Here is a 16,704-nt window from a genome sequence, read left to right on the forward strand (position 1 = left end):
CAGTGCTGTCGCACTTTGAATGACAACTGCGCGGTCATACAACACTGTACCCAAATTAATTTAATTATTTTTATCACTAAATCAATAAATTTTATTTATTTTTACCCACAAATAGAGCTTTCTTTTGGTGGTATTTGATCACCTCTGCGGTTTTAATTTTTTGCCAAACAAACTAAAAAAGACCGTAATTTAAAAAAAAAAAAAAGTATTTCTTTGTTTCTGTTATAAAATTTGGTTTTCTCCTTCACTGACGGGCACTGATGAGTCGGCACTGATGGGCACTGATGGGCACTGATGAATTGGTACTGATAAGATGGCACTGATGGGCACTGATGAGGAGGCACTGATATGTAGAACTGATTGGCACTGATAGGCGGCACTGATATGCAGCACTGATGGGCACAGATAGGTGGCACTGATATGTGGCACTGATGGGCACTGACAGGCAGCATTGATGGGCACTGACAGGCGGCACTGATGGGCACTGACAGGTGGCAATGATGGGCACTGACAGGCGGCATTGATGGGCACTGACCGGCGGCACTGATTGGCACTGATAGGCGGTACTGATTGGCACTGACATGTGGCATTGATGGACACTAATAGATGGCACTGATGAGCAGCACTGATTGGGCAGGTACTGATAGGTGTTAATGCTGAGCACTGATTGGTACTGTGATGGACACTGATTGGCACTATGGTGGGCACTGATTTGCACTGTGGTGGGCACTTATTGGCACTTTATTGGGCACTGGCAAGGGGCTATGATGAGGCACTGACTGGGCACTGATTGGCAGCTTATGGGTACATTTGATGGAGACTGTGCTGATAATCAGTGTGCTGATTATCAGCACAGACCTCCCTCTGACAGGGAGGGCCGCCGATCTGCTCTCCCTGTGAGCGCGAACCGAGGAATGCCGTTTACCGGCACTTCCTGGTTCTCGTGATGATCAGCTGTGATTGGTCACAGCTGGTCACGTGGTAAGAAGCCTCTATCAGAGGCTTCTTATCATGATCGGAGATGCGGCGTGTCAGACACGCCGCACTTGGGAACGCCGCAATGCACGCCCCTGCGGGCATGCGCCGGCATGTTATCCTGCTTGACATCATATGACACCTAGTCAGCATAACCAAACCACTTTCCGGCCGTCATTCTATTATAGGCTGGGCGGGAAATGGTTAATAAAAGACCACATAGATGAGTTCTTGCTGGAAAAAAATATTTTAAGCAACAGACAGCATAAATTCATAAGACAAAAGTTATCAGGCCAACCTGATTTCTTTTTATGAGGAGGTAAGTAAAACCTTGGACAGAGGGGTGGCTGTGGACAGGGTATACCTGGATTTTGCAAAAACGTTTGACACAGTTCCCCACACACTGCTAATGTGTAGGGTAAAGTCTACAGGCTTGGAAAGATCAATTTGTAAATGATTAGAAAGCTGGCTAAAAAAACGAAAATGGTCTAAGGTTATCAGTGGTGTACCCCAAGGTTCAGTTTTGGGCACCAGTTCTCAAAAAGATATCAGGGAACTGGAGAAAGTGCAGAGAAGGGCAACCAAACTGATAAGAGGCATGGAGGAGCTCAGCTATGAGGAAAGATTAGAGGAACTGAATTTATTCTCTCTTGAGAAGAGGGGTTTAAGGGGGGATATGATCGACATGTACAAATACATAAGTGGTCCATATAGTAAGCTTGGTGTTGAGTTATTCACTTTAAGGTCATAACAGAGCACAAGGGGGGCACTCTTTACAGCTAGAGGAAAAAAGATTTACTCTCCAAATACGGAAAGGTTTCTTCACAGTTAGAGCTGTGAAAATGTGGAATAGACTCCCTCCAGAGGTGGTTCTGGCCAGCTCAGTAGATTGCATTAAAATGACCTAGATTCTTTCCTAAATGTACATAATATAACTGGGTACTGGCATTTATAGGTATAGGTAAAGTTGATCCAGGGAAAATCTGATTGCTTATAGGTGGATCAGAAAGGAATATTTTCCCCTGCTATAGCAAATTGGAGCATGCATTGTTTGGGTTTTTCTCTGGATCAACTGTGGGTAAAGGATTGTTTACAGTATATGGGATTGTATGATTTTTTTTTTTTTTTTGGTTGAATTCGATGGACTTGTGTCTTTTTGCAACCTGACTAACTATGTAACTATGTAAATATGAAAGACACAAATATCATGCAACATAAAAAAAAAAATTGCTAATGCCACTATTTTATTCCACAGTGAATTATGTTGTATAATTCTTTGCAGGTTTTAAATAATTTTCTAGCAAAAAATGTAGTGTCTAAAAAATGTAAAAATTGTCCTGGACTTTTAAGTAGCTAAAGATCACAATAAGGACTCTAAGCCCTGGTTCACATTGGTGCATTTTGACATGCGATTTGACATGTCAAATCGGTGGCAATTGCTGGCAATGGCACCATCCGTATTGGTTTCTGTACTACTTTTTTCAATTTCGGGGTGCGATTTCCATTGACATCTGTACAGAAACCCGCACAGATGTCTCTGAAATCGCCACCGAAATCGGGACTCACATTCGGGAATTAAATGGTGCGAGTTCAGCTTTTTTTCAGGTCACCCGGTTGCAACGCTGCTGTTGTGTATAAAACGTTATAAAATGTCACTTATGATATTTCTATAGAATTCTAACAATAAAAAGTAAACAGTGTGGTGTGAGTCAACACTGTTTCCTTCCGATGAACACCAGTGGCTGTGTGATCAGTGCAGCTGCTGATGTGACCAAACCATTAGAAATAATTGGTGTGTGTTTACAGTATATTAGAGGACTGACAGGCTGCCAAGATTCTGCCCTCCATAAACAGTAAAGGGAAAATAAGCTCAAATTTCAGTGGCTCTATCATTAAATTCAAAGATGTGTTTCCACAATGTCTATAGCTGCAGAGGTGAAAAAGTTTTTTTTTTGAAGGACCTTTACTGCTTGCTAAAGTGGATCTTCACCCTCCATATCATCATTCCTCCTCTCCACCCCTCCTCCTCCAGTCCTTTGCCCGATTAGGGATTTTTTTTTCTTCACTTTTTTTTAATACACTTGCACATCATTCGCCTAGGCAAATAATAACGTGCCCTGTTCCCCCTTCTCCTCGGACGTGAACATCACATTAGGCAAAGCCTTTCATTCAGTAAAAGAAGAGGGGGAGGGCCCAGCGAGGCGTCAATAAGAGACATGCCAGCTGAACCTGGAACAGCAGGCATCCTCTTGAGGACATCTCGCCAAAACATTGTGGTGCGAGACTGAGCACTGCCAGAAGAGAGGAGGATCTGGGCTGGACAGTGCTGGATCCGCTGGATGGGTGAGTATCTAAAATGTGCTGATCTCACCACCAGGTAAGGGTAAAAACAGTGGGCATGGTAAAAAAAACACTTTAATACAAAAACTTTAGTGGGCATAGATCTTGTTAAGTACCGTATTTATATAATGTAAACACACAGTAAATAATCCTATAAATAAGCTCTCACTCACTTCTGTAACTGTAGGCACATTAAAAGGATGAAAGGCTTTCTTTTGGAGAGAGAACAGAGTGATATAAGGATGCTAAGAATTGGATTGCAACTAGTGCCTTTGTATACATTTTGAGAATGAATTGCTTCACTGTGTCTTAAGCCACAGAGGTCAGTTAGGACTACGTATTTACTAGTGAATATGTAAATACTTGAATGTCTGTAGCCTGGCCTCAGTTCACTTCAAAGTGACCCTTTCAATCCGGAATAGCAGTGGCAGCTGGGATTATTTGCACCTACCCTGCAGTGCCTTCACACGTCTCCTCATCTGCCAGAGCATCATAACATACTTGAGTATGCAAACTCCTGACTTGGAAAAGTAATGTTAAACACAGGCCTGTATCCTCAGTATTAGTTTTTTTCCAAATTACTGTGCTGCAGGTTTAAGGACTTACAGGACATTTTGAAAGATATTAAGAGATGTGTGGAGGTGGAGGCACCTGAATTTATGAAAGCCATTCAGTATACTGCTCGTATATCTTTGTTGCAAAGAAGTTACAGGTCTAAATTTAAAACAAATGTGGCCCCAATGCAGTATTGAACAAGCATCAAGATGATAAGCCAGGCAACCGAGCTGTGTCTGCCCCAACTAATTTTCATGAAGACTAACCACCCTAAAAAAACCTTGGGCCACTGCTAGGAAACAGTAAACAGAGCTGTCCATGTTTAGTAGACTGCCCATTCCTGTTTATTCCACCAATTTACTTTGTGGCAGCTGGGGAGACATGTAATAGTAACTACTATCATTATTATAGCATTGCATCTATTATAAATTACAAAGATTTCAAGCTTCAAAAACATGTAGAAACTAAGACCAATATAATTCTGGCTGGTTTTATACTGCACATTGTCTTTGTCCTGGCATGCAATACAAAATCAAAAAACAAATTGCCCGATTTATAGTAATCATGGTAATGTGTTCTCATGACCACTTCAAGCACAAGCAGTTGAAACCACTACTCAAATTATAATTTAAACTGTACATTACAATGATTATGTATATACATTCACATGTGTGTATATATATATATATATATATATATATATATATATATATATATATATATATATATATATATATAAAAATATAAACTGTATATACAGTATAGATAGTATATTGCACTGCACACAGAACAGTTGGTACCATAAATTTTGGAAGATGCAAAAAATATACATCTTTTTTCTGTACAGTTCTGGAGGTGTGTTTAATATGGTTTCCCCCTGGTTTTCTGCCATGGCAGGTGTAGAACTGTTAAGTTGTTGGATAGTTTAGTGATATTTTCCGAGAGCTGTGGCTGTTGCACTGATCTTTACTTAGTTCAGCAGAGGTAGGGGCACTAATTTTAGGCTATCAACATGTGGCAAAAAGTAAGCCTTACAATAATACATTAAAGTTGTCAACATTGGGAAAACCAATATATTTTTCTTCCATGCAATATATGAAATAGTAAATTACAGGTGATCACCAACTTCCCAGGATTGTAACACACTCTTGGTGCTTTACACCTCTTCATTCAACTCCATACATTGTATTCCCTTCTTCGGTTCTTTTATCATTGTCTCTGGACCCCATGTTTTTTGTCCCCCTCATCCTTTTATGTTCTTCTTTCCTCCCACTCTTGACTCTTTGCACCTCGATTGATGCCGTCCACCCACTTCTGGTGTACATCTTTCCATCTTGTCCTCTTCCATCCCCTACGCATTCTTTCTGCATATATATGAAGGATTCTTTGGATTAATCTTGGTGCAAGCACATAGTTAGCCATTGCTACGCAACTATCTCACTGTAATCAAATGTAATCTAATATATCAGTGGCTCTGGAATATCAGTGCAGCAAACACTCAGTCTGCCTTGCATTGATTAGGAAAGACAATGATTGTAAGTATTCCTATAGCATATAATTATAGACTGCATGTTGTTGTATTTGATTTTAGAACATTATTGCAGTGTCTGATACTTTTGCTGTGAGATTGTTTTTATGATAATATAGAAAGGAAAGTTGTGTCTTTGTATAACTAAGCTCATGACTATGGCAGCATATAAATTCATGTATTTCTAGATTAAAGCAGAAGCCTGTAATGACCGCGACAAGCTGGAGAATTACATTATTTTGACTCTGCTGATCAGATAATGTCACTTATCATCTTATTACTATTGAAAAGCTGTCTGTTATGTGTCTTTGTAAAAAAAATACAAAGGGTGTGGATGACTGAATAACAGCTTGTCTTGCAGTTGCTACAGACATTGTGTAGCAGTATCAGTGGATCTGTTTGAGAAATAACAGTAAGGGAGGGATGGAGGTGGCTGTTGTTAAACTTTAACATGATTGTGAACTTTTTCTTTACAAATATAGGAAACATTTCAGAATAATAGGTGTAGATGATAACTGCTATGCCAGGATTCTTTTTTTTGTTTGTTTACTCTTTTATGATTTTGCGAAATTAAACTAAGACACATATAGAGGGAGTGGTGGGGTTGGGGTATTTGCAGGAGATCCCAGTGATTTAAAGGGAAAGTAATGCATGTGATAGGGAGAGTGTTAAGTACCATGGACAGTACAGAATCTGGTCAATAAGAATATTGCGGAATTTAGGGAGGCAGTGGATGATTACATATGACACGATGGAGATGAAAATGCCCATTTTATCTGTTAGGAACAATGCTCTTTCAAACATGCCACGTTTTCTTATGGCACATGCTTTCAGAGATTACCCCGTTGTTTGGCATGACCCAATTGCTACAAGCATTTCATTGTTCTTTTACTTCTATTGAGCCAAGTGTTAGGGCATATACGGTAATTAATTTCTTTAAATTATCACATTTGTCATATGTCACATTTGTGATTTATTTGAATGATATTACAGAGGAGGGCTTATTGGTGCCCTTTACATTAAAATATGTTCAGATACAGTCACGGAATATTTGGAGTTTGAATTGTTTTTTTCTTTTTTTGCATTTAGTATGTACTCATTTATTTATTTCTCCTGTTTTTGGAAAATGGCTGTTTTAATCATGTAGATGTATATACTCTTCTTATCATTTACAGAATTTTTTAAACCCTGGTTACTTTCTTAAACTGTTCTGGGATTTTTTGAATACTCATGTTCTCTCAAATAGTGGCCAACTTGTTGTCATACCTGAGCTATCTGTAGCAGAACACCTGTCAAATGTTATCATGACATGCTGTGACTTGCAGTACTTCAAGGAGAGAGAATTAGATGTTACAAAATCCTGATTGCTGTTAACTCAGTACATTTTTTGTTATCAAATTGCTTGACAGCTGCTTACCTATTTTTATCAGATTAACAATTATAGTCTGTTTGCTACCAAATCTAACATGGACAATTGGTAACAGATACCCAGTCTGGTTGTTTTGCTTGTATTTGGAGACTATCCTATATCAAGGGCAGCAACTGCTTTGGCTATTCACTGTATTTTCTCAGCCGCATATTTTATTCCTATCATCAGTAAAAAATACAGTCATCTGATATAAGCATTTTTTTTACAGTAAAGTAAGTAAAGTAAATATCATATATTTTCCATGTCTACATATTTTTTTTTAGATTTTTTTTTCACACTTTAGTTTAAAATATTTTTAATGGCTTTCATATACTTTCACATTGACTTTCAACATGACTTCTCATATTTTTGGTTATTGAATTAATTAAAAGCACTGCGCAAACTGCTGGCGCAATATAAATCCTGCATAATAATATTAATAATATACAGTGCCTTGAAAAAGTATTGATACCCTTTAAAATTTTCCACATTTTGTCATGTTACAACCAAAAACGTAAATGTATTTTATTGGGATTTTATGTGACAGACCAACACAAAGTGGCACATAACTGTGAAGTGGAAGGAAAATAATTCATGGTTTTGAGTTTTTGTTTTACAAATAAATATTTGAAAAGTGTGGCATGTATATGTATTCAGCTCCCCTTACTCTAAGACCCCAAACTAAAATCTAGTGGAACCAATTGCCTTTAGAAGTCGCCTAATTAGTAAATGGAATCCACCCGTGTGTAATTTAATCTCAGTATTAAATACAGCTGTTCTGCGAAGCCCTCAGAGGTTTGTTAGAGAACCTTAGTAAATAAACAGCATCATGAAGTCCAAGGAACACACCAGACAGGTCAGGGATAAAGTTGTGGAGAAGTTTAAGCAGGATTAGGTTATAAAAAAATATCCCAAGTTTTGAACATCTCACAGAGCATTGTTCAATCCATCATCCCAGAATGGAAAGAGTATGGCACAACTGCAAAAAATGAATGTATTGAGTATACAGATAATGATAAAACCTTTATTATATCAAACACAGTTCCATGGTCTAGAAGTGCATGATAAAGCTTTTAAAACATAAATACAACCATATACAAATGGGCTGACATAATAATATAAATATACCATGTCTGAGATGATAATGCATAGTTATACATATACATACAACTAAGTAAATGCTGGATAAAAAGCCGAACTGCCTTGGCATCACATGAATAAAGAACTCTATGCGTTTCGTGAATCACGTTCACTCAGGAGTATGAATGCAAGAATTCACTGTAAAGCACAGAAAAAAATCAAATATGTAAATACAATAAACCCTTCATAAATATTGAGAGAGTGGAAGATTTCTGAAAATTCCAAAAAAATAACCTTAAAGACTATTTTAATAAACTGATACCTACAGATCAGCTTGAAACATATACCGGCTCATATGAGGGGGAAGGGAATGGAAGAAGGGGTCCCACGTACATTACATTATAGACTTTAACGTAATTCCCCATAGCTGTCTCCTGCTCCAGTCTTCTGTTATCAGCCTGATAACTCCTGACAAGTTCTCTCCAATCAAGTTTCCTCCAATCAGGTGTCTTGGCTGTATGCCCAGGCTTCATTGCAGTGCTAACCAGGAAGAGGAAATCTCCTAACACGATCTGAACATTCTAAACAGTATATAAAGCTGAAGACAGCAGATATACATGTAAAACTTATGTAGGGAGATTAGTTTATTTTCTGTGTATCATCTGAGGCTGTTCACTTCACTGGGTATATGTGAGGGTTTACATCCACTTTAAGGGAAGAAATGCCCTAATACCTTTCTATGCCTCCCCTGTCCTCAAACACTTACCTGCAATTCCTTGTCATCTGCAACGACTTCAGGACAATCTGTGCTGCTTCTGTTAACTTCCAGGTGAAGAGAAGGGTACTGAGGGCAGTAGAATGATAGGCTCCTGCTGCTTTCAGTCAAATTAAGGAGAGAGCGGGTGCATGGCTTGTGGGGGGCTGCATGTGTCTATGGACGCACATAGAACCTCATCCGGGAGCGTGCATGCATGGGTGTCTCCTTAGCAGTCAGCTAATAGATGGGGGGGGGGGGGTGGCTTGGGGACCTGCCAAGGAGAACAAAAGAGGAAATATTAAGAAAAAGAGTCATCATATAAATGGAGATGTCCTCTTTAAAAAAAAAAAGGATTTAATATCACTTTAACAGTGGGCGGCACAGTGGTGTAGTGGATAGCACTCTTACCTAGCAGTAAGAAGGGTCGCTGGTTCGAATCCCGACCACGACACTACCTGCCTGGAGTTTGCATGTTCTCCCTGTGTCTGCATGGGTTTCCTCCGGGTACTCCGGTTTCCTCCCACACTCCAAAGACATGATGGTAGGTTAATTGGATCCTGTCTAAATTGTCCCCAGTATGTATGAATGTGAGTTAGGGACCTTAGATTGTAAGCTCCTTAAGGGTGTAGGGACTGATGTGAATGTATAAAGTATATGTAAAGCGCTGCGTAAATTGATGGCGATATATAAGTACCTGAAATAAATAAATAAAATAAAATGAATAAACAGTGAGACAGCCTAGCCTTTTCAGAAAGAAGTCACAATGACAGCCTTCAAAAGCCTCCCAAGAAAGGCTTTCTTTAACCACTTCCCGCCCGCCCTATAGCGGATTGACGTCCAGGAAGTGGTTGTGTTATCCTGACTGGACGTCATATGACGTCCAGCAGGATAACATGCCGCAGCGCGCCCCCGGGGGCGCGCATCGCGGCGATCGGTGGAGCGGTGTGTCAGTCTGACACACCGCTACACTGATCTTGGTAAAAAGCCTCCAGCGGAGGCTCTTTACCACGTGATCAGCCGTGTCCAATCACGGCTGATCGCGCTGTCAATAGGAAGAGCCGTTGATCGGCTCTTCCTCACTTGCGTCTGACAGACGCAAGTAGAGGAGAGCCGATCGGCGGCTCTCCTGGCAGGGGGGGTCTGTGCTGATTGTTTATCAGCGCAGCCCCCCCTCAGATCACCCCACTGGACTACCAGGGATGCCACTAGGACCACCAGGGAAGGGGCAACGTGGATGGCCAGGTATGTACCCCATGGCCATCCACATGTGCCCAATCTGTGCCAATCAGTGCCCACAAATGGGCACTGATTGGCACTATTATATCCATGATCTGCCCAGCAATGCCCAGATCTGCCCAGCAATGCTTTTTTCAGTGCCACCTGTCATTGCCCATCTGTGCCAACTGTCATTGCCCATTGGTGCCACCTGTCAGTGCCCATCTGTACCCATCTGTGCCCATCAGTGCCCACCTATCAGTGCCCATCAGTGCCACACATCAGTGCCACACATAAGTACCCATCAGTGCCACCCATATATACCAGTCAATGCCACCTACGAGTGCCCATCAGTGCTGCCTATGTGTGCCCATCGGTGCCACCTATGAGTGCCCATCAGTGCCGCATACCAGTGCCACCTATCAGTGCCCATCAGTGCCACCTATCAGTGCCCGTTAGTGCCACCTCATCAGTGCCACCTCATTGGTGCCACCTCATCGGTGCCCATCAGTGCCGCCGTATCAGTGCCCATCAGTGCAGCCGTATCAGTGCCCATTATTGAAGGAGAAAGCGTACTTATTTACAAAAAATTTAACAGAAACAAAGAAAAACTTGTCTTTTTTCAAAATTTTCGGTCTTTTTTTATTTGTTGCGCAAAAAATAAAAACCGCAGAGGTGATCAAATACCACCAAAAGAAAGCTCTATTTGTGGGAACAAAATGATAAAAAATTTGTTTGGGTACAGTGTAGCATGATCGCGCAATTGTCATTCAAATTGCAACAGCGCTGAAAGGTGAAAATTGGGCTGGGCGGGAAGGTGTCTAAGTGCCTGGTATTGAAGTGGTTAAAGCAGAACTTCAGTCACTTTTTCATCTTCCCATCTATTAAATCTTCTGCCCTTGTTGTTTTACCTTTGGATAGAAAAACATTTTTTCCTGATGCCTTCATGGCAGCACACACTGGGTTGTGACTCTGCCTCCACAACCTGACAGGATTGGTCTAGCTATAAAAGTTGAAAAGAGATGCCCCCCTACTATTCTCTTTTTTATCCTCACCTGACGAGATTGCATGGACATTGCAAACCTCTTACCGCATCGCCCCAGCAGGTTCAAGCCTCTCCTGTTTGGAAGTCCCTCCTGTACAGTTTTTAAAGGAGCTTCTATGGAGGGAACCCCGCTCTAGTGGTCTCAGGGGCATCGGCAACAGAATCATCTGGCACGGAAGTAAGCTTTAAAACAGCTTTAAATATTGCAGTGGTCTCCTCTTTATTTTTCTATTATTTTGCTCCTCCTGTGGCAATAAACTTATGCTATTTTCTTCCTTTTTACCTTCTGGGACCTGTAGTCCCATGGCACTCGGTCCAGACCTTCATGGTGCCGCATCTCTCCCTCTGCATTGCGCACGCGCGGGGGGAGGAGATTCGGCCATTCAGAGACCTTTGCCAGATTCCAAGATGGCGCGATCGCGATCACTATTGCGTGAAAGCGTCATTTCCGCCGCAACAGCGGCAGCATTTTTAAAAGCACATGAATGCCTGTCAGTGATCCCAGGTCACTGTATTACATACAACGTTGTATGTATCACCCAAAATTTCCAGATAAGTGCCCCAATCCTTTATCCTTCCCTATATTCCAGGGATTTTATGTTATTTTTCTATTTTGTCCTGATCCTTGTGTATCCTTCCAGGGTTCCTATTTTTTCCTGCCTGCCTCTATCTGCACTGCTCATGGAGACCACTGGCCATGCAGACCACCCTCATCCAATAAGGTAAGAGTCTGTCCGCCTTGAGTGGTAAGTATTGAAGAGAGAAAAAAGAGAGCACATGTACAAACATGGCAATTTCTGACAGCCCTTCCAGGTCAAGATCAAAACGTAAAGAACAGTCGAGCCATACCTCGAGCAGACGTTCCCGCAGAAGCCAGTCATGCTCCTCATCCCATCATAGGCACTCACGCCATAGTCATTCTCGCCATGGTCACTCTCACCATGGTCACTCATGCCACAGCTGCTCGCGACATAGCCGATCACGTCATAGAAGATCACCTTTACCACATTGCGGCTGAAGCCAACACACCCGTCCTGCAGCAATGTCGCACGTGCTTCAATGAAGCCACAAGAGAAAAGGAATCAGATGCCAGAGAGGTGACCGAGCTGATCCGAGAATCCGTGCGAGAATCCGTAATGGAGTCAGCAACACCTGCGCTGGCCAGACCAGCTCCGAGCACTTCTTCTGCGGCTCCTCCTCACTCAGCAGAACCAGAACCTTCCAAGAACGAGGATCCAGAAGTGCCAGCGGGGTTTGGCTTCACTCTGGTTGAACCCCCTTGCGAAGTCAGTCAAAGAGGCCATAGGTTGGGAGGAACCTGAGGAAGCACCTCAGAAGTCCCGAAAATATTTTCCAAATTTAAAAAGGGATCCAGAAACCTTCCCCTTCATTGATGAACTAGAAGACTTAATTAAGGACGAATAGGAAAGATCCGAGAAGAGGCCCAGCCTTAACAATAGGCTAACAAAGATGTATCCTTTGAAAGAACCTAGGGTTAACCCCGTAATTAATGCCCCTATTGTGGATGCTTCCCTAATGCGCTTGGCAAGACATGTCACTCTACCCATCAAGGACGCAGACTCCTTCCCGGATGTTTTAGATTGGAAAATTGATCTGGAACTAAAAAAAGCATACTCCATGGCAGGAGGCGCCTGTAGACCGGCAGTCACCACGGCAGCAGTTGGTAGAGCCATCTCGGGTTTGGCTTCCAATATCGAAAAATCTCTTCAGGAAGGAGCAGACCAAGAGAAAATAATTACCTCTCTGCAAGAACTCAAGTTGGCAGGCGATTTCATCGCAGAAGCCTCAGTGGATGTTATCAGATGCTCGGGCCGGGCAATGTTAGCCTCTGTGATGGCAAGAAGAGCTTTATGGCTAAAGCCTTGGATAGCCGACGCTGCATCAAAATCAAATTGGTGCAAGATTCCCTATGACGGATCTAATCTCTTCGGCTCCAAATTGGATACAGCCATTTCCAAGGTAACGGGGGGCAAGTCGGGCCTTATTCCCTCTGACAGGAGACCCAAGACACCAAGAGGTCCTGCCTACTAACACAACCTTCCTGAAAGATACAGGGAATCCAAGACCTATAGATGAGGTAAAGAGTTTAAACGAAACTGGAGGAACACACAGTCATCTTTCCTGAAAATGCGAAAAACCAAGACCACCCCTTCTGGCAAAAAGCAGAAGTCTTTTTGAAGTTACGCCCGCCCATCCTCCAAGGGTCAGCCAGACTCAAGAGATTCACACAAATATGGTCAAAAAACATCAAAGACTCTTGGACCATTTCCACAATCAAGTTGGGTCACAAGTGGAGGTTCTTAAACAGAATTCCCAGAAACCACTTTTATCCAACCAGACTCCCGTCTTCTCCAGTCAAGAGAAAGATCCTTCTAAAAGTTATACAGAGTTAAAACAAAAGGAGGCTATCCTGGATGTTCCATTATGTCAAAGGGGCAGAGGATTTTACCCCCCCCTATTTCTTGTGAAAAAGAAAACAGGGGATTTACGACCAGTGCTGGACTTAAAGAGACTCAACAAGAACATCAAATTAGAGTCCTTCAAGATGGAAAGCCATACTATTAGCAGTGAATCTTAAAGATTGTATGCTGTCCGTAGATTTGTCGGACGCCTATCTACACATCCCAATACATCCTGCCTTTCAAAGATTTCTCAATCAACCACTATCACTTCCAGTTCCAGTGCCTACCATTCGGCATCTCCTCGGCTCCCAGAACCTTCACCAAAGTTCTTCAACCCATCATTGCATATCTCAAAGAGAGAGGTCTAAGAATACACCATTATCTGGACGACATACTACTTCTAGTAGAAAATCGCCAGGTCTTGATCCAGCATCGGGAGATCTTACTGACAACCCTGCAAGATTTTGGCTGGCTAGTCAACTGGCAGAAAAGCAAATTGCAGCCCACACAGAATATGGTATTCCTGGGGGTGGAATTGGACACCATTCTGAACAGCGCACAGCTTCCTCAGGGGAAGGTTATGCCTCTAATCCAAAAAATACAGAGGCTAATCTCAGCAACACGTTTACCAGCCAGAGTTTGTATGAGCGTCCTGGGTTCCATGTCTGCAACTCTGCCCATGATCCAGTGAACCCAGTGACACACAAGAGTGTTGCAGAATTTTTTTCTGAAGCAGTGGAGTGGAGCATCAATGCTTCAGACAATCTACATCCACATATATGTGAAACAATCGATGTGGTGATGGACAAGTTTCGGCAACCTCAAGAGGTACAAGCCTATAGTCCCTCCACAGCTGGAAGTTGTTACTTTGGATGCCAGTCAGAAGGGATGGGGAGCCCATTACCAAAATCTAGCAGCCCAGGGGCAGTGGCAGTTCCGAGCTCGTGGTATAGTATTGAATATACTGGAGCTCAGAGCAGCCTTTCGGGTGCTTCTGGCCTTTGCTCCATACCTGGCAGGGAAGAGCGCTCTGATTCAAATAGACAACTGAGTTGCTGTAGCATATATTCAGAGGCAAGGAGGTACAAGGAGTCGCACACTAATGGGAGAAGTTCGTCCTATCTTGGATTGGGCACAAGTACATCTGGTAGACCTGAGGGCAGTGTATGTCCCGGCAGCACTGAATATGCTGGCCGACTATCTAAGCAAGGAACTTCTCTTGAACAACGAGTGGTCGTTGAGCCAGCAGGCCTTTTCTCTCCTTTCAGAAACTTGGGGAATACCGGAGATCGACCTGGCAGCTACTCCTGTGAACACCAAATGTCTGAGATTTCTGTCAAGAGCAGCCTTCCCATCGGCCGAGGGAATAGACTGCCTGATCCACCCGTGGAATTTCAAGTTGGGATTCATTTTTCCACCAATTCCCTTAATCGCAAGATTCCTATCCAGGCTTTGGGGATCATCAGCCACGGTGATAGCAGTAATTCCCTTTTGGCCGAGGAGGCCTTGGTTCACAACCCTACTACAGCTCAGCCTGCAACAACCACTGCCTCTCCCGGTAACTTTAGACCTCCTATCCCAGGGTCGATTCCTGCATCCAGCACTGGAGAAGTCACACTAGACAGCATGGAAATTGAGAGGATTTGGCTGCTAGAGCAGGGATGCTTAAAAGAAGACTCTTCTACAGGCCAGAAAAAACACCACCAACAAAACATACACACAAGTCTGTAGGTTTTGTTCGCTGGCCCAACAAAAGAACTGGAACCCAATATCACCGGAACTGTCGCAAGTTGCTTAACCACTTCCCGCCCGCCCTATAGCGGATTGATGTCCGGGAAGTGGTTCTGTTATCCTGACTGGACGTCATATGACGTCCAGCAGGATAACATGCCGCAGCGCGCCCCCGACACACCGCTACACTGATCTTGGTAAAAAGCCTCCGGCGGAGGCTCTTTACCACGTGATCAGCCGTGTCCAATCACGGCTGATCACGCTGTCAATAAGAAGAGCCGTTGATCGGCTCTTCCTCACTCGCGTCTGACAGACGCAAGTAGAGGAGAGCCGATCGGCGGCTCTCCTGGCAGGGGGGGTCTGCGCTCAATGCCACCTATGAGTGCCCATCAGTGCCACCTATAAGTGCCCATCCGTGCCACCTATGAGTGCCCATCAGTGCCGCATACCAGTGCCACCTATCAGTGCCCATCAGTGCCACCTATCAGTGCCCATCAGTGCTGCCTATCAGTGCCCATCATCAGTGCCCGTCAGTGCCACCTCATCAGTGCCACCTCATCGGTGCCACCTCATCTGTGCCCATCAGTGCCGCCGTATCAGTGCCCGTCAGTGCAGCCATATCAGTGCCCGTCATTGAAGAAGAAAACGTATTTATTTACAAAAAGTTTTAACAGAAACAAAGAAAAACGTGTTTTTTTTCAAAATTTTCGGTCTTTTTTTATTTGTTGCGCAAAAAATAAAAACCGCAGAGGTGATCAAATACCACCAAAAGAAAGCTCTATTTGTGGGAACAAAATGATAAAAAATTTATTTGGGTACAGTGTAGCATGACCGCGCAATTGTCATTCAAATTGCGACAGCGCTGAAAGCTGAAAATTGGTCTGGGCGGGAAGGTGTCTAAGTGCCTGGTATTGAAGTGGTTAAAAGAAGGGATGCTTAAAAGCAGGGATGCTTAAAAGAAGTCATTTCGACTCTTCTACAGGCCAGAAAAAACACCACCAACAAAACATACACACAAGTCTGTAGGTTTTGTTCGCTGGCCCAACAAAATAACTGGAACCCAATATCACCGGAACTGTCGCAAGTTCTAGAGTTTCTTCAATTGGGCATTAATAAAGGACTGAGTTCAAGTACCCTTAAAGTTCACGTTTCCGCCCTGTCGCCTAAAACGGGCATTAGATGGGCCTTACACCCCCTGGTAATCCAGTTCATGAAGGCCTGCCTAAAAATCAGACCTCCAAAAAAAACAACATTTCCGGCATGGGATCTCTCAACAGTACTTGACGCACTGTCAGACCCTCCTTTTTTTCCGGCTGAGTCAATCTCTCTTTGGAACCTGACTTTGAAGTTCACCTTCCTTATCACCATTACATCTGCAAGAAGAGTTTCGGAACTTAAAGCATTATTGATAACTGAACCATATCTAATCTAATATCCCGATAGAGTGGTACTGAGACCCTTGGACCATTTCATCCCCAAAGTATCATCCTCTTTCATTACAATCAGGATATCATCCTTCCATCCATCACTAACAACCAAGGCGAACCCCATGCATTGAATGTGAAAACTGGCATTACCAGCTATCTGGAAGCCACAGGTTCCTTCAGAAAGTCGGATACTCTCCTCATAATTCCACACGGGCCTAGG

The 16,704-nt window shown here is 42.9% G+C and overlaps 1 protein-coding gene across 3 annotated transcripts in view; it reads left to right on the plus strand.

Annotated features, from left to right (window-relative positions):
- SYT17 (synaptotagmin 17) overlaps window positions 1-16,704 on the plus strand; it is a 489,562-nt gene that overhangs the window by 15,091 nt on the left and 457,767 nt on the right. The window contains exon 1 of one of the 3 annotated variants that reach the window (XM_073591118.1): window positions 5,203-5,405. The exons of 1 other annotated variant lie outside the window; for it this stretch is intronic. Coding sequence is in view for 1 of the 2 variants with exons in the window: in XM_073591117.1 (XP_073447218.1) it covers window positions 5,400-5,405 (6 nt within the window). In the remaining variant the exon portion in view is untranslated. Of the gene's footprint in view, window positions 1-5,202; window positions 5,406-16,704 lie in introns of those variants that run through there. One more of the 3 variants, XM_073591117.1, reaches the window with a different exon arrangement.

This window comes from Aquarana catesbeiana, linkage group LG06, assembly GCF_042186555.1.
Source record: "Aquarana catesbeiana isolate 2022-GZ linkage group LG06, ASM4218655v1, whole genome shotgun sequence".
NCBI classification, from domain to species: domain Eukaryota; kingdom Metazoa; phylum Chordata; class Amphibia; order Anura; family Ranidae; genus Aquarana; species Aquarana catesbeiana.